At 38.0% G+C, this 24,296-nt stretch overlaps 2 protein-coding genes across 2 annotated transcripts in view; one reads left to right on the top strand and one right to left on the bottom strand.

Moving 5' to 3' along the window:
- LOC129276792 (ribosome biogenesis protein BMS1 homolog) overlaps positions 1-10,205 on the top strand; it is a 33,637-nt gene extending 23,432 nt beyond the window's left edge. Inside the window, exons 17-24 of the mRNA XM_064109193.1 lie at positions 88-268; positions 1,076-1,134; positions 1,701-1,823; positions 2,554-2,701; positions 3,303-3,478; positions 4,456-4,632; positions 5,799-5,897; positions 7,674-10,205. Of these exons, the coding sequence (XP_063965263.1) occupies positions 88-268; positions 1,076-1,134; positions 1,701-1,823; positions 2,554-2,701; positions 3,303-3,478; positions 4,456-4,632; positions 5,799-5,897; positions 7,674-7,772 (1,062 nt within the window). The 3' untranslated portion in view covers positions 7,773-10,205. The remainder of the gene's footprint in view (positions 1-87; positions 269-1,075; positions 1,135-1,700; positions 1,824-2,553; positions 2,702-3,302; positions 3,479-4,455; positions 4,633-5,798; positions 5,898-7,673) is intronic.
- A 6,340-nt stretch (positions 10,206-16,545) lies between these two features.
- On the bottom strand, positions 16,546-22,210 carry LOC129276361 (echinolectin 1-like). The gene is made up of 5 exons (XM_054912742.2): positions 21,962-22,210; positions 20,827-20,949; positions 18,593-18,714; positions 17,775-18,096; positions 16,546-17,342 (listed from the first exon to the last, which is right to left on the bottom strand). Exons 2-5 carry the CDS (start codon positions 20,939-20,941, stop codon positions 17,137-17,139), a joined length of 765 nt encoding a protein of 254 aa, XP_054768717.2. The 5' UTR covers positions 20,942-20,949; positions 21,962-22,210; the 3' UTR covers positions 16,546-17,136.
- Positions 22,211-24,296: the final 2,086 nt, after the last annotated feature.

The raw sequence follows: 24,296 nt of genomic DNA, 5'->3' as shown, positions 1-24,296 counted from the left end.
TAATTTACATAGGCATGTGGAAGGAGATTTGCTGTATTCTGAGTTTTGTGCCCCTTAAATGTATTTCTTGAATGACTTCTTATTCAGATGAGACTGAAGAAGCACAGATGGTACCCTAAGATCCTGAAGACCAGAGATCCTATCATCTTCTCAGTGGGTTGGAGACGTTTTCAGACCATACCACTCTACTCCATCCAAGATCATAATGGACGCAACAGACTCCTCAAGTACACCCCAGAACATATGCACTGCCAGTCCATTATCTGGGGTAGGAAATGATATTTTGTTTTATAGGGGCCGGGGGTATGGGGACTTACACAGATGTCATTTAATTTAAACTTCTAAACATGCACTGCCAGTCCATCACCTAGGGTAGGAGATTATGTTTTGTTTGATAGGGGATGAAGGGGGATGAGGGTTTATAGTGTAGTCGATCCTAGTACACCCCAAAACATGCACTGCCAGTCCATACCTAAGGTAGGAAATTATGTTTTGTTTTATAGTGACTGATTGGTTGGGGTGGAGGGATAGGGGCCCATAGTGAAGCCGATCCAAGGCCCTTTCAGAAAATATGTACTTCTAGTCCATCACCTGGGGTAGGAAACAAAGTTTGGTTTTATAGTTACTGGTCGGTTGGGGTGGAGGGAGGGGGGCTCATAGTGAAGCCGACCCAAGGACACCCCAGAAAACATGCACTGCCAGTCCATCACCTAAGGTAGGAAATGATGTTTTGTTTTGTGACTGGTCGGTTGGGGTGGAGGGATAGGGGCCCATAGAGTAGTCAATCCAAGTTCACCCCAGAAAACATACACTGCCAGTCCATCACCTAGGGTTAGGTTTTACAAGGGAGGGAAGGGGACCGATGATAACCTTTGGTAGGCTAATAAAAGATAGGTAGCCAGTGTAAGTTTTTGAGACTTGGGAAATTGGTACTTGTTTCTTTGTTTGTGTTACGAGTTGTGATGCTGAATTTTGAACTAGCAGTAATCTTTGAATTTGATGAGATAGAAGACCATAAAGCAAAAAACTCTTACAAAAGTCAAAATGGCACATAACATCTTTGTATTGCTTGCAGGTCCCATTACACGTCAGGGCACTGGAGTTTTGGCTGTACAGTCTGTTGCAGGTAGAATGGTGAGTTTTACCAACTAAAATCCCAAGTCCTCCCAAGCTTTGATTAAATATGGTATTGCAATATAGATAATTGTGGCTTATAATTCTGAAGACAAATTTGTCATTGCTGATAAATGAGCAAAATAAGTTTCCAAAATGTTTCCAAGCAACATTAATGCACTGTCCCACTTTTTCTGTGTTTGTGATCTTCATTCTATACAGCTGAAATTTCATAAATTCACAAAGTATGGCTTACATAAATGTACCAGGGGCCCGTTTCATAAAGCTGTTCTTAAGTTAAGAACGACTTTAAGAACGACTGGTGAACCCTTTATACGCGCTAAGCAATCGCCAATTCAATACCATTTACCACAAGAAAGGATCACCAGTCGTTCTTAAAGTCGCTCTTAACTTACGAACAGCTTTATGAAACACCCACCAGATCAAGATCTAAATGATATGGTGGCAATTGACCCTGATTAAAAAAAAGATTTCTAATGGAATTATTATTCGCTGCAGCTACTTGAAATTGGAAAGTCGAGTGGATTAGATTCAAATTGTTTGGGATTTTGTCTTTAAATTTACAGGCTGGCTTCAGGATAGCTGCAACTGGAGTGATCCTAGATCTAGACAAGTCTGTCAACATCGTTAAGAAACTCAAGCTGACCGGAACGCCAATGAAGATTCACAAGAATACAGCATTTATACAGGTGAGGCTAGATGTTAAGAGCATATGGACGTCTGCTTTCCTTGAAGGGGGGAGGGGTGGGGGGATGGATTTTATTCTGCTTATTCCAGATTTTGTGAAAAGCATTGGAAATGTCGAAAACAGAGACCTATTTGGGGCAAAGCAGACTCGGTGTAGCACAGAGATATCCTTTGGCCAAGCCTGATTAGCCTCAGGGAACTGTTAGGCCAGGGAACGACTATACTACAAGGCAATTTCCAGTGGCATGACATAATGTCTGTTAGTCAAAAATCTTGTTCTAATCTGGGTGATTTGATTCATTTCTGAATGGTGTCGACTTACCATGAAAACATATGATAATACCACTTAGCACTTAGCAGTTACTATGTGCATATACTCTACTGTGCTTGGTAATGGTATCGTGTTATTACCCCGGCTGTAACTGAGCCGCCATTGGGCTCTAAAGCATTCAAGGATTAAATTCTACCAGTACCCATTCAATGCACCTGGATCGAGTGCAGCACGTTGTGGATTCATTTCTTGCTGGAGGAAAATATCCCTTGGCTCGGATTCGAATCCACACCCTGTGTTTCAAAGTCTGGAAACTATTCCACTGGGCCACAACTACTGCAAATGTAGCAGCTTACAAATCACAGGCACTCTTCAGTCTCATTGCAGAGACCCATTTGTTAAAAAAGTTATTTATAGATACAAACTTATTATTCATTATTGATTTTTTTTAATGCATGTAGGGTATGTTCAATACAGCCTTGGAAGTGGTCAAGTTTGAAGGTGCATCCATTAGAACGGTCAGTGGTATCCGTGGTCAGATCAAGAAACCTTTGAAGTCACCGGCAGGAGCGTTTAGAGCCACCTTTGAAGATAAGATCCTCAGGAGCGGTAGGTATCTCTTAGGGATTCAAATTAAATGACTGTTATCGTCAATAAAAGCGAAAATAATCATTTTGTGATTTTTATCTACAAACACATTTTGTATCGACTTTGTGCATGAAATCTTGTTTTTGAGCAATTTTTGGTCTGACTTGCACTTAAATAATGCTGCGTAAATTTTATATGTCTTTCACTCATGTATTTTAGTTTGCATCATGTAATGTATGTTTTCAATAATTATGTAAATCCCAAAACAAATTTCCTTTATGAATTGAATTGAATTGTAACTGCATCATGAAACGACGCAGAGCGATCCTTAAATGTTACAGATTTATATTTAAAAAAATGCATGCTTACAAGCATTTCTGCTTTATTCGCAATTAGATCTTTTAAAAAATCACCACCACCATGTGCATGTACAGTAACTTTAGATTTTGTAGATATATAGTTCTGTATGCATGCTAGAGGATGTCAATATGTTACATTTTATTTTGAAGAGAAAAGAGTACATTTATAATTTCACATCGATGTTTTACTGAAGTTGCAAGTAAATGAAAATTCTAATGAAAGGTTGGAGTGTCTATTGTGTTTTATGGTTGTTTTATCTTAGATATTGTGTTTGTGAGTACGTGGTTCCAAGTCGCTATTCCCAAGCTGTATAATCCTGTGACTACTCTACTGCTTGCCGCAGAAAACAGAGGGAACTGGACAGGAATGAGGACAGTTGGACAACTCAGACACGATGCTAACATCCCTGTTCCTAATGATAAAGATTCTAATTATAAGGTAGGTTTAACTATAAAACACATTCAGTTATTTTCTTCATTTTGCCAATGTTGTGTGTGGGGGTCTGCATCATCAAGTGGTAAGACAGTGTCTTACCTCCAGGAGCCCCTCGGCTCATGTGGTCTAGTGGTTAGAGCATTGGACTCATAACTGCAAAGTTGTGAGATCAAATCCCCACTCTGCCATTGTCTCCACTTTGATAAAAAGACCTGAGAGTAATATCTGTCATCTATATGGTCAGCTACAATGACTGATTAACCTAGACGTAAAATGTTTCCTATGTAGTTGGTTATATACCAGCTTGGCGTTTACCAGCAAAATGCTGTCCTTCCAAGTTCCTACGGGAGGTACCATAAACAAGAAACAGGAAAGCAGTAATCATTAGTAAAACCATGGGGGTGGGGCTCAATCATTGTAAGACAAATGTTTTGAGGGAAATTTACCATCTATAAATGATCTGAAGGAGTTTCCTGGAAGAATTTAAGTCTGAGGAGGAATGCAGAAACCTTTAGGATTTTTTTTTTTTTTGGGGGGGGGGGGAGGAGAGAGGGTTTGCTTATTGTACGTCAAAAAGTTGAGAGGAAATTTGATGATTTTACCCTATATTGGTCCAAAGGAGTTTCCCAGAAGAATTTAAAGTCTATGAAAGCAGAAACCATTAGAATAATCTTTTTTTTTTTGGGGGGGGGGGGGGGAAGGGCTCGTTTGTTGTAAGCCCAAAGTATCGAAGAAAACGATTGAGAATTTAGCCCTCTATTGGTCAGAAGTAGTCCCCAGGAAGGACTTAAAATCAAGGAAGAAAGCAGAGACCTTTGGTTAAACCACTGAAAAACTTCCTTCTATCGGTTGGACGAAGGTCGGATGGATCTTGCTGCTTCGCAAGCCAAGCATAAAACAGGTTGAATTTCATGATTTTGCAAGAGAACGATATCTTAGATTTGTTAAACCATGCTTCCTACTTGCTCATCTTAAAACAGAAAGTTGAGAGGAAGCCTCGAAGGTTCAACCCTCTGGTTGTTCCAAGAAGTCTGCAGAAGGAACTTCCGTTCAGGGAGAAGAGCAGAAACAAGGGACAGAAGACACAGACAATAGGAAAGAAGGGACCAACCTTGGGTGCTCTTAGAGCCGTCGTCAGAGAACCACAGGAGAGGAAGGTATGTCACAAACATTTAAAAACAGAAATGTGAGCTTTAGACTTCAGAAAAATTATGTTACCTTTTAGTGCATTTAAAGAATTTTCATGACCATATTTCGGTAGAGCATGATGAGAAACCTCCATGCAGCAAGTTTCACATGAGTCTTTCATGATGGCCCAAAGTTTGGTCAAATGAATACCTAAAAATATGCCCCATTGAAATCAGCATAAATTTTAGGTAACTTATTGAAACCAGGCCAATTCAAACTGATATTAATATGATAAAAGTAGGTATTCATATGGTCACACCAAATTTGGGTGGCCGATAATTTTCATCTTGCTCTGCCGAGATATGGTATAAAAACCGCTGAAATGCATAAAAAGTGTTTTGGGATGTCCTCTTGGTGATTAGAGATAAGGAACCTGTAAACGTTCTCTATGTTCATATTCTCCGCTTTTATTAATTGATCAAATCTTATGTTATGAGGGAGCTAGCTGTCTTGACAAGACCTTAATGGTTTTTTTACAGCTATACCTGATTTCAATACTTTTTCTATGACAATATGCACTATTGAATTGCTTTATTTCATCATGAATTGCATGTATTTATCCAATGTGCTGTAAAATGTTTTTAATATTGGAATTGAATAAAGTTGAACTGAACTGAACTGATATTAGCCGAAATGTGACAACCTTGATGGAGAAGCCATGTAACTTGAGGCCTAGGATTGGTGGACATGAATTGTGAACTTTCTCAATTTTGTCAGGTTATTTACAAATAATTTGTGGATATAGTGTCGTTTTGGTTGTAATTGCAGCAGTAGTAGTAATAGTAGTAGTAGTTGTAGTCATAGAAGTCATAGTAATACATGTAGTCATTGTAATATTAGTAGATGTAGCAGTAGTAGAAGTAGTAGCAGAAGCAATATAAGCAGTAGCAGTAGTGGCAGTAGCAGAAGCAGTAGCAGCAACAGTAGTAGTAGTAATAGTAGCAGCAGAAGCAGTATTAATAGTAGTAGTAGTAGTAGTAGTAGTAGTAGTAGTAGTAGTAGTAGTAGTAGTAGTAGTAGTAGTAGTAGTAGTAGCAGCAGCAGCAGCAGTTACTGTAGTAGCAGCAGCAGCACCAGGAGAATAATGTGCATTATTAATTGTTTTGATGATCATGTCTATGTTTCTTTGATAAAGGTTGCTGCATTGATGCATGAACTGAGCACACTCTACAAAGAAAGAGAGCGGAAAGAACGAAAAGTCATGTCAACAAGAGTCAAATCACACAAGAAAAAGGTATGCTGTTTCTTGTTCAGACATATTGTCTCATTGCCCTCTAGACCATGATAGCATTTTGCATAATTTCCAGTAAGGCCATACCCATTTGTTCTAACATGTACTCAGGGGCGTATCCAGGATTTTCCAAATGGGAAGGCACATTTTCATTTTCCCAAGGAAAATCTGACAAGCAAAGAAAAAAAAGGTTTTCATCCAAAATTTGAGATCATTTCGTTCACGAAAAAAAATTGACGAGCAAAAAAATGGGGGGGGGGTACACTTATGTTAGAACGGCATATTTACATTACAAATTTTGACAATCCCTCTCAAAGGGGGAGGGGGGGCACCGGCCGGATGAGCTGTGGTGAATCAAATTGTCATTTGACAAAGGGCAAAAATGTAAGTAGACAAAGCGAAAAGTAGACCATTTGGTTATTAGACTAAATGACACTTAGACCAAGAAAATATTGACCAATTGATGGTTAGACCAAATGGCAGTTAGACCAACTTTATAGTAGACCAAGTAGTTTATTAGTAAATGTGTGTTAGAATGAGACCATCTTTAACCAGATCAATTGGATTTAAAATGTCAATAATATGTTGCATAAAGTTAAGTCCTTACCTTTGCATTTTGACTTTGTGTTTAGCTGCCTGTGCAACAAAGCACTCTGAAATGAGCTAGTACAATGTTTATGCGGGCTAATGAAGAGGCCATGTTTCTAGATCTGGGCCCCATCTTACAAAGAGATACGATTGATCCAATCAATCTTAACTCTATGGAAAAATCCATACATACCATAATTTTTCTACAGGAAATTTGCATAATCTCCTTAGTAAACATAGAGAATCACACTGAATGAGCAAGAGAATGATGAATGCATAAATATACATCATATCTGGAAAATATTTTGAACAGATTTGCAATTAGATGTTGACGTTACTGGCTGTCCATAGTTGTGGTTGATTGGATCAATCGCAACTCTTTGTAAGATGGGGCCCTGATGTTTGAAAGATTTTCATACATCCGCAGCTGGATGTTACCAAAGTCCATTCGGGCAATGAGGAGTGGCAGTGAGAAAATGTGAGGAAGGACAAGCAACAATGAACAAGAGCAAGCAGCTTAAGGCCACCGCACACCTTACGACTGTTCGCGATCCGATTTTGGAACAAATCGCATTTTGCTCATTTTCTGAAAAAGTGAATGGAACATATCATTTTATTTGAGGTTAAAATTAATTGAAAGAATACTAATATAACCATTTTGAAAGATTACAAGCCTTTATTTTAGTAGTTTCAAATTGTAGGCAATCGTACGACTGCTATGACGTCATTACGACTAGATATTAAATTCGCTTTTATTCTAAGAAGGATGATAGCACAGTCACAGATTTGAACACAGGTATTCGTACAATGATTTAGAACATTACACAGTAAGATATTCCAAGTCTCAATATTAGCATCAAATTCTACTACATTTTATTCTGAAATCGGGTCGCAGACCAATTATAGGTTGTGTGGTCGCCTTTGCGCAGATCTTTATTTCTGTGTTACTTCTTGATTTACCTACCTTGCTTTAGCTCTCATCACCTCATATCCAGTGTGCAATTTTATATGAGCTTGTGCATAGCAGTATCATCGCTACTGAATGTTTTTATGCATATCTACATTAACCTATGAAATGCTGCATTCGGGTAACGCAGCATGACAGCTAAAAACGCAGAGATGTCTGCCAGGCTCAAAAGAGCGAAAATTGCATTCTTCTTTCCTCATAAATGATTATCAATTTTATTGCAGATGGCAGTCCTGGAAGCGCAGAGAGAAGAAAGACAAAAGAAGGCTAAGCAGGAGGTCTATAGGCTACTAGGGCAGATGAAGAAAAAGACTAAAAGGTGATGATGAATGGCATATCAGAAGAATTCTATAGACTGCTGGTGAATGGAAAGGATGAAGTGGATGGAACTTTCATGTGGATTCAGAAGAACAATTGAATTTTATGAAATGGGAATGGGATGGCTTCAATTGTGGATATTGAACATATATGGACCAAGGACAGAAGATAGCTGGTCTATAGGCTCCTGGGACAGATTAAAAAAAAACGGAATGAAGGGGTGATGAATGGTTCACAGATATCAAGAGAATTCTATAGACCGCTGGTGAATGGAAACGATTGAGTGGAAAGAACTTTCACATGGATTCAGAAGAACAATCAAATTTTATGAGGTGTTGTGGCCCAGTGGATAAGTCTTCGGACTTTGAACCACAAGGTCTGGGGTTCAAATCCCACCATGGCACTAGCGTCCTTTGGCAAGGCGTTTATCTACATTTTCCACTCTCGACCCAGGTGTAGTAAATGGTACCCGGTAGGAAGGGTTTCCTTGAATGCTCGTGCGCCCGATCAGGGTAGCTGTGCTTAAGCCGGGGTAATAGTATGCAGCGCTTAGAAACATTTGTATTCAGAGCTATATAAATGTTGCATATTATTATTATTCTTATGAAATGGGAATTGGACACCTTCAATTGTGGATATTGAACATATATGAAAGAAGGACGGAAGATAGCCAAAGAAGGGGTCTAAAGGCTACTAGAAGAGATGAATGGAAAGAGCCTGAAGTCATCAGGGGCTTAGAACTGAGGAGCTCTAACTGGAATTCCATAAGATGCTTGGAGTTTTTTTTTTAATCAATTAACATCTGGCCTGCATATGAGGACCAAGTTTTCTGACTGAGATGGTTCATATTCATATTTTGTGCTGTTTTGCCAATCAAGTTGGCATAAAGAAAGATATGCATGATGAGCTTGAATACTTCACATTGGACCTGGTAATGCTTACTAAATGTATTTATAGAGTTTTGGAAAGTGTATTTTAATATTTCAGGTGCCTGTGCTATTTTTATAATGTAGTTGCAGTTCCCAGTGCAGAAACTGAAAATGACTTTTTAAACCTGGTTTTCCCTGGGGACCATGAAAGTTTTTTGATGGTTTTACAAAAACATCAATGGCAAAAAAATGCCAAAGTCCAACATTTGCATGAAGTACAGTATGTAGCCAAGTGCTCCAAACTTTCGCTTTACTTTAGCTATTGCGAAAACCGGGAAAAGGTCAGAGGCCAATTTCATAAAGACTTGTTATAATAATAAATGGGAATCTTCGTCGGAGGCAAAATGCCTCTTTGCCATTTGCCATTTTGCCTCCGACAAAGATTCTGCTAGGATCGAAAGCTTAGGCCCCTTTTGACTCTCTAATTTACTCCATTGGCTCTCTTTTATTAGATAAGCAGTTTTCAGCAGCTTTTTTCTGCCATAATAACAAATGCATAGTTTCTATAACAGTTTTACTATTAGCCAATCAAATTGAATGTTTTCAGTAGCTTAAAACAGAAACGAACCAGCAGCCTTAATAGTACCACCATGTCCTTTCTCACATTTGACCTGCATTATGCAGCATTCTGAGCTGTATAGTCTTGTAATATAGGCCCATTGAATGATAACATACTCATTCACCACTCAATACATTCATACCACACTAGTTATGTTACCAAGTAGCAACACAAGTTTTTCCTGTATAAAACATTTAAGTTTCTCTATATGAATGAAATTATAGGCTAATTATAGTCTCCGTATTGTTGATGGTTATCTCAAAATGTACATTTTGAAGACTAGTTGTTTATAACACACAGTCAATGAGATACCACACAGAGTTTTTATCAGTTTGCTCCCCCTTTAAATCTCTTTTTGCAAATTTGTTAACAGGATTATGAAAGGGGCTCTTGGGCCTTTTAAAACAAAGGTTAGTGATTAATCGCTAAATGAAATTTTCTATCAAGATCATTGTTTTATGTGCATATGCTCAGTAGACTGACTCGGAACCAATCATAATTATTCTTTCAAATTAGTGATTAATTGCGAACCTTTGTGTTACAGGGCCCGGGCATGGCAAGGACAAATGATATCATATTGTCCAACAAACATTCAAATATGCATTTGAATTCAATCCGAGGTCTTTTTAGTTTTATCATTCTTAGTTCTGCTTTACTCATCATTCTGATTTGTTACCATTCATCCAGGGAAAGAGTCTGATATTGTCAGGACAACCAAATTTGCTTTTAAAGTTGAATCTGAATTCTTTTATGTTTTTAATACTCAAGTTCTTTTAAGTAATAAAAGATCACTAGACATTACTATATAACCATTCTCTAGCCTATGTTTTGTGGTTTCACAAAATGTTACAATTTAAGATTCCATAAATTGACAAAGTAATTTATATGAACGAAAAGGAAAAATCTTGATTCTGCAATAAAAAGCCTGACCAGTCCGGCTGTAACATGTATATTCAACTTTCTGTTGTAATTATTGTGGAAAGTGTGCTAGAATATTTGAGATAGGCATGTACTGTACATGTAGTTGTGATTTCCACTGGAGATATGCTACAGTGATGTTTTTTTGTTCTTGTGGAAATAGCATGATATAGAGCACCAAAGAGTCCAAATTCACAATTTAGAATCCACCTATGTCAATTTAGGCCATAGTGTAAGGCACCCCCCCCCCCAATTTTTTATTCATTTATTTTTTTTAGGGGGGAGGGGGGGCTACTTTTCCCAACCTACTGTACTGGCTGAATCTACTTCATTAGAGGAGCTTTAGCATTGAAGTGAAGCTTATTTATTTCCATGTGATTTTCCCCTTGGGGCTTGTTGCATAAAAAAAAATTCGGCATTTTTTGCCACAGTTTTTTAATGGTGTAATTTTGTTTGTCACAGCTTTTGTTTATTTGCCAGAGTTTTTATTTTTATGGCAAAAGTTTTATGCAACAGGCCCAAAGTGTCAGGACATTAGAGCGCCCCCCCCCCCCAAGAAAAGAAGAAATTGATAAAATATAAAAGTAAGAATTATGAAATTTAAAAATGAAAGATGAAAGAGATTATTTTTTCTTCTCATTATTTAATTTGGCATTTCTAATACATAGAGAATACAGAGTTACAAAAAGTCAATAAGAAGAATTACAATGTTTGAAGTTTTTCATGGTGGTATGAACAATTGCGGAAGTGTGAATGTCTCGGAAAGGCCGAGATACAAGTGGATAGAGGTAGAAATGAAATGGAGAGGAGAGAAAGAGGAAGTTGGAAAGTGGAGCATTCTTTCAGAGTGAGTGTAGTCCTTAAAAGGACTGTGGACCAGGAGTGGAAAGCCTTGATTTGGAGGCTGGTTAGGTTGGAGAGGTGAGAGAGGCTTGAATAGATGAGAGAATGAGTCGGCGAATGGAGATGTAGAGTTGGAGCAGAGGAGAAGGTTTTCCGTCTTCAGGAGTGAAGGAATTACTGAACATATTTGCTATAGGGGTCCTACAGGCTGAAAGAACATTTGACAGATGTCTCTATTCTGTGGGTGTTGCCTGTCTCGATCTTATTGTGCTACCTTTGTTCATTTGGCAATTGCTCATTTGCCTGAAGAGGGAGGGTCCTACTGTCAAAGTTCTTTGGGATCATATCAAAATTTTGCTAAATAGCCCCGCGCGCCTACGCAGTGCCTGTGCTCCTACGGGATCGTTTACAAATTATAGCAAACAAGATGGCAACAGCAGTTTCAACTTTCAACCAGTCAGATGATAGGAATTAGGGAAAGTTTCTTTCTTTCTCTTTCTCTCTCTCTTTCTTTCTTTCTTTCTTCCCCTCTCTTAAACTTAATTTTTACTTATACTGGGCTCTCATTCCGCATGCCAGAGGACGTGACAGAAAGGAAAAGGTTATCCGTCTTGCAAATTTTCTTATCAGTCTAAAAAGTACCATTTATTCTATGTATCGCACCTCAACTTTCACTGATCCACTAATTGTTTGGCTACATCGTCTAAAAACAGAATTCTGTATGAATTATCTGATTACAAATTATGTTCCAATATCGATGCCTTCTTACGGAAATGGTGCATGAATGAATAACTTTTTACCATTAACGAGGGCAGTATTACATGGCTCATATAGCATTTAGTTTTACTTCTTTGTAATCAACAGTTGAAAAACTGTGCTACCTGGTTTAATTTGAATGTTCATGTCAAACTATTCTTTTATTGTATACTTCATGACTTTTGTGATTATAATTTGTAAATAAAGTTTTCATTTGAAAAGTAAAAAAACAGTCTTTCTTTCTCTTTCCTCCCCATCTTTTTTTTCTTTCTTTCTTTAGGCTTCCTATAATTCCTTCGATATATCCTTTATTTATTTTCTTTCTTTAATTTTCTTTTATTTTAATTATTCAATCTTATTTCTTTCCTTATTTTTTTTGGGGGGAGGGCGGGGGCTATGGTATGGGGGGGGGGGAGGGGACAACTCCTGTGGCTCTGCTTGGGAAGGGGTGTGCGTGCACCTCACTGAACTAGAAATATTTCTAGTTGATCAGTGGTGCACCTCCAGCCTCTGCCAAATAATGTCCACTGACCGCCGCAAACAGTGACTAGTCAGCAGGCACAGACTTTTCAAATGATTGAAGCTTTGATCAGCAAGTGTGTCTCCTCGTAAAGACTAGCACATACAAAACTTGCTGTTTCAATTCAGGAGGGCCTTCAGTACACAAGGCATGAGTATGCGTGTGTGTGTGTGGCGTGCGCCTGGGCGTTGTGGCGTGCGCCTGTAATCCAAGCTATGCGGGGAAGTTACAAATTGATGTAGAGGTTCGAGGTTCGAGCCCTGGTCACGTCTTTCGGATGGTGACGTTAAAGGTCGGTCCCAGACGTAAATAATCATATCTGATTGATACACGTCTGACAAAACTCAAATACACACACACGCATGAGTATGCTGCACATTCAGACCCTTTTAACTCGAGTGAAGGGTTCGCACAGCAGGCAAAACAGTGACCTCCTCGAATCAAGGCTAGAAATGCACGTGACGTCACGCTGCAAATTAGAGCGGGCGAAGCACGCCCTCACTCAGAGGACAAGCGACGATGCAAGAGCTGAGCTGATCGAGAGGGTTCTGTTCGACGACTTCTAGAAATCTTTTTAAATTAAAATGGTGAATTTTTGCTGTGTTACGGGGTGTTCGAATCGCAGTAACCGGGAAAGGGATTTGTCCTTCTACTGTATACCGACGATTTTGCATCATCAAGGCGAACACTCGCATAAGCTCTCAAAACAGCGACGGGAAAAGTGGCTTTCCAACATCAAACGCAGTGGATGGGAACCGGCAAAGCATTCGCGTGTATGCTCTGTACATTTCATCAGTGGTACGTATATAGTTACATGTAGATGAAAATGTAGTCCTATTAATGTAACTCTTTAAAATTCAAGTTCGAAAATGATGTTCATTGGCTGATGCTGAACACTGATTCAGTCATTGGTCAGGTTGGTAAGAAGATCAGCTCTGAGAGTGAGAGTGAGAGTCTGGTCATGCTGATTGGTGTAGGCCTACTGGGTATAATTTAAGTTCAGCAAACCCACTCACACTAGTAGTACGAGGTTAGTATATATATACTAAACAAAGTCCAAAGTAAAGTTAACTCTGTCTAATGACATGTGATTATCGTACGATGTGCAATAAAACTTCCTGTGATACATTTCAGCTCGAGGAATGTTTGAAAAATGAGGTCAAGACTGCGCTGTCTGCATGTACACCTAATTCCTAAATGAAGAAACTTAGTCAAAACTCAAATGAATAAACAACGAAAGGAACTGGCGAATCTGCTGACTTATTGATGCAGTTCAAAGCAAAATATAAACACAGTCTTGTTTTGAAAAAAAAATCTAAATTAAAATATGGCAGGGGCCCATTTGCAGCATGCAGAGGGCGCGTCATCTAGATTTTAAGCGACTCATTTCAGATTTTGGGGTCACACTCACACATCCCTACCTGTTCCTGAAAGTGAGCCAGCCATCTTAAGGTGGACAATTTAACTTAGAACTGGATGCACAGGCATTTAACATGCCTGCATTCAGAATCTTGCCTAGGTATTCCTACATGTAACTAAGTACTGAAGTGTTATGTCATATTTCTTAAATAAAAGAAGGCAAAACTGAAGTGATTACAAACTTGATAGGGATGGGGTTTATAATTTGTCATGAAGTGCAAGTCACAACCTTGAAATTTGATTATTATGAATATTATTTTTTTTAGCAACCTTGAATTTTTATTTTACTTTCTGTTCAGGACTCTTACAAACTAGTACCCAGTTCATTTACCGATAGCTGTTTGTAGTTCTTTCAACTTACAATTATTTAACTTTTTTTCTCGTATTGTACAGGCAAGCCATCATTTCTGCATTGTGTGGACCATCCAGACTGGGCCCCTACACAAAGAATGGGGTATACCACCTCCAACGCTTCCTCATCTTTGCAACAAGATAAAAAAAAACAGCATAAGCGCAAAGCAGATGATATCTCTGCCGCATCGGCATTGATTGAATTGAGGCAGAATTTCCAACCAGCAGCAGATGATAAGCAACGGCATGAGGAACAAGACACCAACAAAGCCAACAGAGGATGCCAAACAGACATGTCTTCACAGGATGTATCTATGATGCAAGAACGGTACAAGCAGATTGAACAGGACAACATTGCACTCAGAACTGAAGTTCTTGATCTACGCGAAAAAGTCAAATCACTTCAACACTCGAGAAAACTTGGCAGGGCTAAGCTGCGTGTAGTCTTCAGACATAAAAATAAAATGTCAACTGCTAGGCGGTCAAACCTTTGCATGAGTGATCCTGGTGTCAGCTGATGTCAATCAAGGAAAAAATTTAGCAACTCTTGAAGTTGAATTTAAAGCAGTAAATCCTTAATTAAAATCCTTAATCCTGTGTGGAGCGTTGTGGCCCAGTGGATTAGTCTTCGGACTTTGAAACAGAGGGTCGGAGGTTCGAATCCCAGCCATGGCGTAATTCCCTTCGGCAAGAAATTTATCCACATTGTGCTGCACTCGACCCAGGTTAGGTGAATGGGTACCCGGTAGGATTTATTCCTTGAATGCTTTAGCGCCTATATGGCCGCTCAGCTACAGCCGGGGTTATAATATACCAAGTATATTTTCAGCGCCTTGAGCACATAATCAATGTGGATTTGGCGCTTTAGAAATACTCTATATTATTATTATTAATTGATTGTAAGGATTGCCTTTCTGTAGTCAGGTTAAACCTATTTTATTTGATTTTGTTACTTTAAAAGTTCAGAGAATTGGATTTGGGACCAAGAACCAGTGGGGTTTTTTTCTTTACAATCACAAACAAGTGGGGCAAAAAGGTGTCTGATTGAAAATGATTGAGGCATGCCCTGCTGTTGACCTGCACGAAAGAGAGCTCTGCCCTAGCATTGTTCAGTATGCTCACCGTATGGTCTACATGTTGAAGTACAGGCAAGTGCTCTTGTACATAGCTAAGAAATGAAAATACATACATGTGTCTAAACTTGTTTGATGATGACTTGGCCTACGGATAAGGTGTGCATCAGTCCACAGTGTTTGAAAGTTTTCAGCAGGTTCTGGACATAATGAACAAGACAGCTTGACTGATATAAACTGGCCAAGTCATGATGACTTTGTGTGAGTATGCCAAATTCTCTGTTTCATAAAGTTTTAAAGGAATGCGCAATCATCAACAGCACTGAAATATGTATTGGCAGTTGGCTATAAGTCCTCCAAGAATGAAAAAAAAAAGTATATTGGCTACTGATTTAATGTGATCACCACTGAAACTTATTTTGTTAGAAGAGGCCCAGTGGATTAGTCTTCTGACTTTGAAACAGAGGGTCGTGGGTTCGAATCCCAGCCATGGCGTAATTTCCTTCAGCAAGAAATTTATCCACACTGTGCTGCACTCATCCCAGGTGCGGTGAATGGGTATCCAGTAGGAAGAACTTTGTTGAATGCTTGAGCGTCTAGGCAGCTCAGCTAAAGCTGGGGTAATAATAATAGCAGGGCCCGCTGGGAGAACAGTTTTCAGAACTGAAGTGGCTTCCCTGGGTAAATATACCTATATTATTATTATTATACACACTTTATGGAACTTGGGAAGTATAACATAATTATTCATGTAATGACATAAGAAAAAGGAAAGTTGGGACATCATCAGCCAACCCACTGCATTCCATGACGGCATACATATTGCATATTTCAAGATTGTTCTCACAAAATAATGCTAAACTTTAATAAAACTGTTGATTGTTGTCAAATTTTGAAGAAGTTTTTAGTACTTTGATTTGTGAATTTTAATCTATTATTTTCAGCCCAATTCAACAAAATGGGAAATATCTGATGCAAGTTTTGGCTTGCATGTTGACGAAATTACAAAAATAAAATGTGTTCAAAGTAAATTGACTTTTTTGTCAACTTATTTATAGATTTTGCAGGACATTTTTCTCTGCTTTATTTTGGGTATGTCTATGTGTTGTGCATGCATGCTTTTTTGTAGGTGTGTGTGTGCACATGTAGGGGAGGGTGATGGTGTTTGTGTGTCACAGAGATGGAACCACAAGCATACAAAGGGTGTTTTATTGCGCCCATTTTTAGGGAATGCCTTGAAAAATAGAGAAGAATGGTTAATGATAATGATAAACTTTTTTATATTACATTATTTTATTGCTTGCAGCATCAGTTTGCATAATATAACAGCCCCAATTCCTTGGAACATCTAGGAATGAACCAAAGTTTGTTTGACAAAGATGATAATATAACTCAAGGAATATTCAGTAATTTCATTTGTTTAAATGTTTGCTTTATTACATCTCTACATGTATGTTAACATTTAATAATTACCGAACGGTTACATAGTACAATAAATGTAGGAAGTATGATTGTTTTAGCATAAATTTTGCAGAGGTAAGGTCATGTACGTTTGGAACTGTTTGGAACTGCAGTTTCTGTAAAATTTCTTTATTTCTGTCAATTTCCAATAGGTAATTACACAGTATGAAACAAATGAAGTAATCAGAAAATGATACATTTTAATTCATGTTTCATGGATTTTTCCTAAAAAGCAAACACATAAAAAAGTATTACGTTGTCATGGGTACGTAGGCAAAATTTCTAAGATAGAAGGCTGCGATAGCAAATAATATTCAGATTCAGATAGATGGATGACTTCATTAAGGCTGCAAATAGTGTGATTAGTAATTATCAAGGGTTTCCAATATAGGTTATTATTATTCATATTACAGCTGTTTTGTTATGTGATCAAGCAGCAACTGTAAGCCTTGCATATACTTTCAGATGTACATTAGGTAAATACGAGTATAGTAAGGTGGGAAGCAACTATCTTGTCAGAATGCCACAAAGCAAAACTTATTACTTGGCATACACATAGTAGTAGCTTCCATTCCAGGTGTATCTGTTGCGATGCCATTGGTCATTGATGGTAGATGACCCTGCACCCCGGGGTGAGAAGGAGAGCGTTTGGAAGAAGAAGCGCCCTGATATTCCATTAGCTGGTGGTAGCCCCCCTCCCTGTCCGCACTTGCTGGAAGAGCCCGGGATGCATGTCACTTGATCAACTGTAGGATATGAGAGGGAAAGAAAGAAAAAAAGTTCAAATACATATTCATTGCGTCCCTGGAAAATAACAAGAAGTGAAACACCCCGGAGGGGGGGGGGGTCAAATGTATTGCTGTACACATGCATGGCCAAATTATTTCCAAACATGCACCTCCTAAACAAGTTTTTTCTCTGTGTGCAAAATAATCCCTAAAGAAGTTTTTCGCGGGCTTGACACATTTGGGCTCCTAAAAACACCCTTTAAACACGATTTTTTTTTTCGTCACGCATGTGTACAGCAATATATCTGACTGCCCCCCCCCCCCCCAGATGAAACACCGCGTAGCGATACAAAACAAAATCAATATTAACAAAGACGGGGGGGGCAAAAATTATCTGTGTTATCCATGGAACATGTCTGTGAGAATGCACATCAAAAACGAGGTATTTACCACTGCCGGACGGGAATTCGATACGAGTATGGTCGTTGCCGTAATCAGGAATGAAGAGAAGTGTATCCTCAAGCCAAGGAATAGATCGGGTGGTGAGGCGAGAAGGATTGACGCTGTCATCGGCCACCATTTGGAAAGCAACATCAGTCTGGACCAGGAATTGATTGTATTTAAGATCCATCATCTCTTTGACTTCTGAAGGAGTAATGATGTCGAGCGTGACCTCGACGGTGTCTTCATCGACGTAGTTCCATTCGGTTCCCTGGTTTGACTGGCCGTAGCGGGCCCAACCACCTCCCTCGACGTCCATCTCGCAGAACACCTGCAGGATAAAATAACAAGAGAAGATGAAAAAGATTGGATGGTGGATGAACCGCGTTTTTTTTTTTCCACTTGGACTAAGTCTCAGATACTGTAATATACCACATAGGCTAAAACCCATTTTGTCTGTTTTCAGTTTGGTCCACACTTGACTTGGTCTAATGCCCACTTAGTCTAATTGCCATTTAGTCTAATGCTCAGATGGTAACCTGGCCACTCCGATGACACGACACTTGCTCAGGCGACAATTGCTCCGGGCTTTAATTTGTTCAAGATATAGGGTTAGGGTTGCAATAGGGTTTTATGTAAGGTTTAGGATAGGGTATTGTGTTAGATCCAGTGTTGAAGTTGGTCAATCCATTATTATGTGGAATTTGCTGCGGAGTAATTGTCGTCGGAGCAAATGTCGAGGAACCGTTTTAGGCACCCCAATAGATGTACAAATTATTGATCGCAAGTTTCTTGTAACACCCCAGTAGTAGTAGGGTAACCAGTACCTTTCGGTAAAGACCAGCTGATTCGATATGGTAGAAACCACTGGAAGCATCGGGGCACGCATCCTTCACATGTTGGCATGACAACGCTGGGTTGTTTGGAGTTCCAAATGTACTACAGTCTCCTGTTAAGTAAAGAAAGGAATTTTGCATGTTTATATTGCTAACGAATCAGAAGGAGCGACGTCTGTCTTATCAATTCATACAGTCTTGTTTGGCTCTTCTGTTAGTAAGTTTTCATTCCTACTGCAAATGTTATTTTCTGATCTTAATTCCATTTTGATTCCAGTTCTGATTACTATTTGTTTGATATACGTTTGTAACCTTCATATTCTAATCCTCCTTTTTTCATTTTCTTACTGCTATTATTTCCTTTCTCTTTCTTTATCTTACTCCTATCCATTAGAGTGAATGAGAACAGAAATTAGAATTAAGTAAGTACATGTACAAGAGGAAGAACAAAGCAAATGAATATAACAGGAACTTCTAGGTTAATCCATGGAGTTATTGACATTTTTAACCTGGGGAGAGCTTCATCAAAATTTTTGTCTGATAAATTGTCAGATCTGACAACTTTCCTTTATTCTTATTGGCTGAGAGGCATTGTTACTATGGTAACTGTCGGATAAAACAGGACTTGTCTGATAAAAAACTTCCGACAAGTCCTTTCATGAAATGCTTCCCACGGGATGTTCCGTCAGTACCAGTGGCGTACCCTGGGTCACGGCATGGGGGCGGGGAGGGTACCGGCAAAGAAAAAAATTGACTCACTTAATAGTGGGCGCGCGATGCGCGCTCAATTAATTACCAGATACAGACATAATAAAATATTTTAAGAACTGTGCCATTAAACGGATATGCATCTTACTAATCAAATATTGCGAGAGCGGAGCATGAGCTGAAAATTTTTGATATTTAGACGTGAAAAAGGGGACATTATAAGCAAATTTTTGTAATCATGATTATTATATACATGTCTCACTAAACAAACAATGCGAGCGCGAAGTACTAGCTGAAATTTGTTTTGTATATATTTACCCCAAACAGGGACATTTTGATAACTGTTAGTAATTTTAGTAATTCATGAAGAGTATATATAATTATCTCACTATAGTCATCTATAATGCCAGCGCCAAGCGCTTGCTGATTTTGTTAGAATTATACTTCCTTCTGTCATTGTGATAATGAACATTATATGTATCCCAATGCGAGCGCGAAGTACTAGCTGAAATTTGTTTTGTATATATTTACCCCAAACAGGGACATTTTGATAACTGTTAGTAATTTTAGTAATTCATGAAGAGTATATATAATTATCTCACTATAGTCATCTATAATGCCAGCGCCAAGCGCTTGCTGATTTTGTTAGAATTATACTTCCTTCTGTCATTGTGATAATGAACATTATATGTATCCCAACGCGAGACCTGAAGAGGGTCATTCTAAGGCTTATTTGGAGGAATTCACTAAGACCATACGTATTTCACTAACCGAATGATGCGAAGCGCGAGCTGAAAATTTTTGATATTTGGCAGACTAGGAAAAGGGACATTTTTAAGGACTGTTTTTAGAAATTAATGAAGAGCAGACATATTTCACTAATCCACTAAGCACGGACTGGAAATGTTTTATATTCAGACATTAAAAGGGGGTAATCCCTTTAATAAGTCATGAAAAATAAGCATATTATAAAATCAAAATAAGTCGAAGTGCGAGGAAATATATTTGGTGTATATTGACTTGAAAACGGCATGTTTCAGTACAACAGGATTATATATTTCATTCAAGAGACATTGCGAGCACCAGGAATGATGAACGCAATAAAAAATTATAAGAAAATTATGTTTCATAGAGTTATGAAAAAAAAAGTTATCATGTAATATAATATACTGTATATAATCTAACATTCTCCCTCTTTTTCTCCTTTTCTCGGGGTTGTTTTTTTCTTCAGCCACCCCCCCCCCCCCCGTAGTTACGCCACTGGTCAATACCGACTAAATTGTCAGCTCCGACAGTTACCATCGTATTAGTCAGAACCAGTGAATTTTATTCAGTGTTGACAAATTTCATGAAGCTCAAAGTCCAGTTGATTCCAGTTGAAACCTGTTAAAAAAACTGGTGCAAAGACGAGATTTAACAAATGGATTCAACTGGACGATTCGGTTAATTCCAGTTCTCTCCCAGTTGAATTCCAACTGGTTTCAACTGGTTATTATATCTGCATGTGTATACGATACCTGCAGTTGATTGGCAACCAATTTCGCCATTAACGTAGAGTGCCGGACCATGGGCCGTTGTGCTGTCAATCAAAAGAATAACCAAGATCAGAGCAATGCACAGATTCGATGCCATTTTTTGTCCTATCAAAAAAACAAATGCAGTGAGAACTTTACAGATGTTCCTTTCGGCAGTGGACTTCAGATGTGGGTTTCTTGTATACATTCTCACAAGACTTTAAAAAAAACTGTTTGAAAAATATAAGCGTTCGGGGTGAGGGCTTAGTGAATTGTCTATAGGTCTATACAAATAAACAAGTTTTTTTTAATATAAGCTATGTCGAAATTTTTGCTTGCTCGCTTCGCTTATTCTCAACTTTTTATAGATTTGCCAGATACGCCATATCTAGCCCCCACACTTTTTTGGCTCCTTACGCTACTGTTTGCCACCACTTTGGTTCGGTGTTGTTGCTTCATCGGTTGAGATCGAGCGCTTGCAGTGGATGTTGGATTTGTACGATTTGTAACCCCCAACCCCAAGAGAGAGAAAAAAGGTTTTATTCCCGATTTGTTTTAGATAGGCTTTCAAACACCAGTGAATGAATAGATACATAAATGAATAAATATGTACTAAACGAATGAATAATCTTGAATGATTGATTAATCTATTAATTTGTTTATAAAATATTTATTCATTTATTTTGTTCATGAATAATATATTTACATATTTATTTATTCAAATGAATGTTCACTTATTTTTTCGATTGGTGAATAAATGAATACATGAATGAGAAACAAATAAATTCATCAATCAATAAGATGAATATTAAATGAATGAATAGACAATTGTATGAAGAATGAAAACAAAGATAAAGGAATAACGATTGAATGAACGAAGGAGGACTGCAATCACTATCGGATTCCTCGGCAGAAACAGTTGTGGTGTCATAGCTCAGATGGGCAGGACGACTTCCAATATAATTGTGTCATTCTTTCATTTCTTACTTTGTTTAATTGTGTATCGTTTATATAGTGGTAAATAACATAGAATAGAATAAAATCAAATCGATAAAGGGTTTGCTACAGAATAAACACAAAATATCGCAATGAACAGCGCATTATAAAACGTATATTACGGATTTATTCTATGACTTACCCCCTGCGAAGAAAAATCTTTGTTGATATTATTATACACAAATGCGTGGTTTCTCGAGCAGTTTATTATAATGTTTTGCCTGTCTGAAGCTTACAAAGAATGAATATGGAGTCGCTGTGATAGGCGTTTTTACGATTGAAAACAACAAGAGTATATATAAAGGGTTTGTCCACGCCCACTTTCACTCTGAAGCCGTTGCGGATCCCGGGTAAAGAAAATAGATATATGCTTTGATATTACAGGCATATTCGCGAAATTCATTGATTTGATTAGTGGCCACTCCCACTCATCAGTGGACGTGAGCTGGTTGGTCTGTTAAAAAGAAAAGTCTCGTGTGCAAAACATTTACCCATAAACCACGCCCACTTTCCATTATGCATTTATGACCGAACAGAATGTATTCAGCATTTTGTTTGTGTGGGGGTAAGGGTGTGTGTGTATCATTAATTACCTGACATAGAAAAGGCATACATAAACCTTTCGAGGCATTTTTGTATAAAAGTTGGGAACTGGTCTATTTCACACAATTACAATGTGTTGAATCTGATTTTAGACCGGTTCCAAAGATGATTTTTCATGTTTAGACCACCTCACTTGGTATAAACAAAAAGTCCGTCAAATCAACAATTTGCCGCGATTTTATTTCTATTAGATTCTCTCTATTATTTGCTTTCATTAATATGGATCATGTAGATAATGCAGAATCCTGCTTACATAATGTGCAACATTCGTGTCAATTTGTTAATTTGATTTCTGATTAATTAATTATGCGCATTTTTGCATTTTCGCAATATTTATACTATATGATTAATAAAGTGAGCACAAAAGTTGATTATATCTGGTACAAATACCCTTCTCATTGAAGTTATTAATTTCTGTATTTGATAATCAATATTTGAACAGACATGGACCTGTCCACGGAGGATTATTCTATTGCTACTGGGGGTGCGGAGCATTGTCACATCACCCCCAGTAACAATATATAATCCTCTGTGGACAGGTCCATGTGAACAGATCTCGTAACGAACATGTACAAAGCAAATGGGGAAATACACAAGAAAAAAAGAATACATTTAAGCAATGACTGTGATACTATTTCTAGTGCCGTATAATTATTCATAATGACGCGAATGCTACATGTACAAAAAATATAACCTTTTTCATAGCCGAATTCATAAAATAATATGTTGGACACTCGAATTCACTAATCACAAATAGAAATAACCTTATTTCACGAATGGTACACATATACAAGATTTTGTATTATCCGTGTCTGTAAAAGCGAATATTATAGAAATAAAAAGTAAATGGTCAATTTGTTTTTGCAATTAGGTGGTCAAAACATGAGAAATCTGTTAGGAAACCGGTCTTATCGGATTTAGCACATTATTGTGTGAAATAGACCGGTTGCCAACTTTTAACCTAAAATGCGCCTACATGTAGAGCTCATATTTCCCCCAATAGGCCAATAGGTCTTGTCTAAGGTCATGCAGGTGGTTCTGGAACCCAAATAACAAAGATTAGAACATTGTTGTTATATTATCAACCATGAATCTACTGTTGTAGTAGGTCCATGTGCTTTATCCATGTTTATTCAGCCTTTCAATTTTTAGCTCATCCGGCCCGAAGGGCCAGATGAGCTTATGCCGTGGCGTCCGTCGTCCATCCACAACTTCAGAATGCTTCTTCGTCATTTCAAGTCCGATTTCAATACTGTTTGCTTTATATTATGATAGCAATAGGTGCGGGATTCAAACTTCTACACAGAATTCTGAAACTCATTAAATATGTTAATTTATGCGCATTTTTCAAAATTAACAAAAAAATGCTTCCTCTTTACTTGTTGACCGATTTTGATTTTTTGCTTCCATCTTGTAGAGCTTAATGAGGTTAACCAAACTTCTACACAGAATTTTGAAATTTTGACTAAAAAAATATGCTAATTTATGCGCATTTTTCAAAATTCGCATAAAATGCTTCTTTATTTGTTGACCGATTTTGATATTTCTTCAATCTGGTAAAGCTTCATGAGGTTCACCAGGGTTCTACACAGAATTTAAAAATTTTGACTAGAAAATTATTTATACAAAATTTATTCATAAATCACAAAAAACTTATTCTCTGTCTTTCTTCCTCAATTTAAATTCTGTTTCCTCAATTTATGTCACCAATATAATTCACTACAGTGTAAACTGGGCATTTCTTTGCGAGATGCCGGATGAGCTCCACATCATTGATGTGCTAGTATATACATTTACCCTTTTTTATTGTAATATCAGATGAATATGGAAAGTAAATTCCAATAACAATTGGCGGGGAACCGGGCATCCTCACT

The sequence above is a fragment of the Lytechinus pictus genome, chromosome 14, assembly GCF_037042905.1.
Source record: "Lytechinus pictus isolate F3 Inbred chromosome 14, Lp3.0, whole genome shotgun sequence".
NCBI classification, from domain to species: domain Eukaryota; kingdom Metazoa; phylum Echinodermata; class Echinoidea; order Temnopleuroida; family Toxopneustidae; genus Lytechinus; species Lytechinus pictus.
The sequence above is the reverse complement of the archived record's forward strand: the minus strand, read 5'-3'. Positions and strand labels throughout refer to the sequence as shown.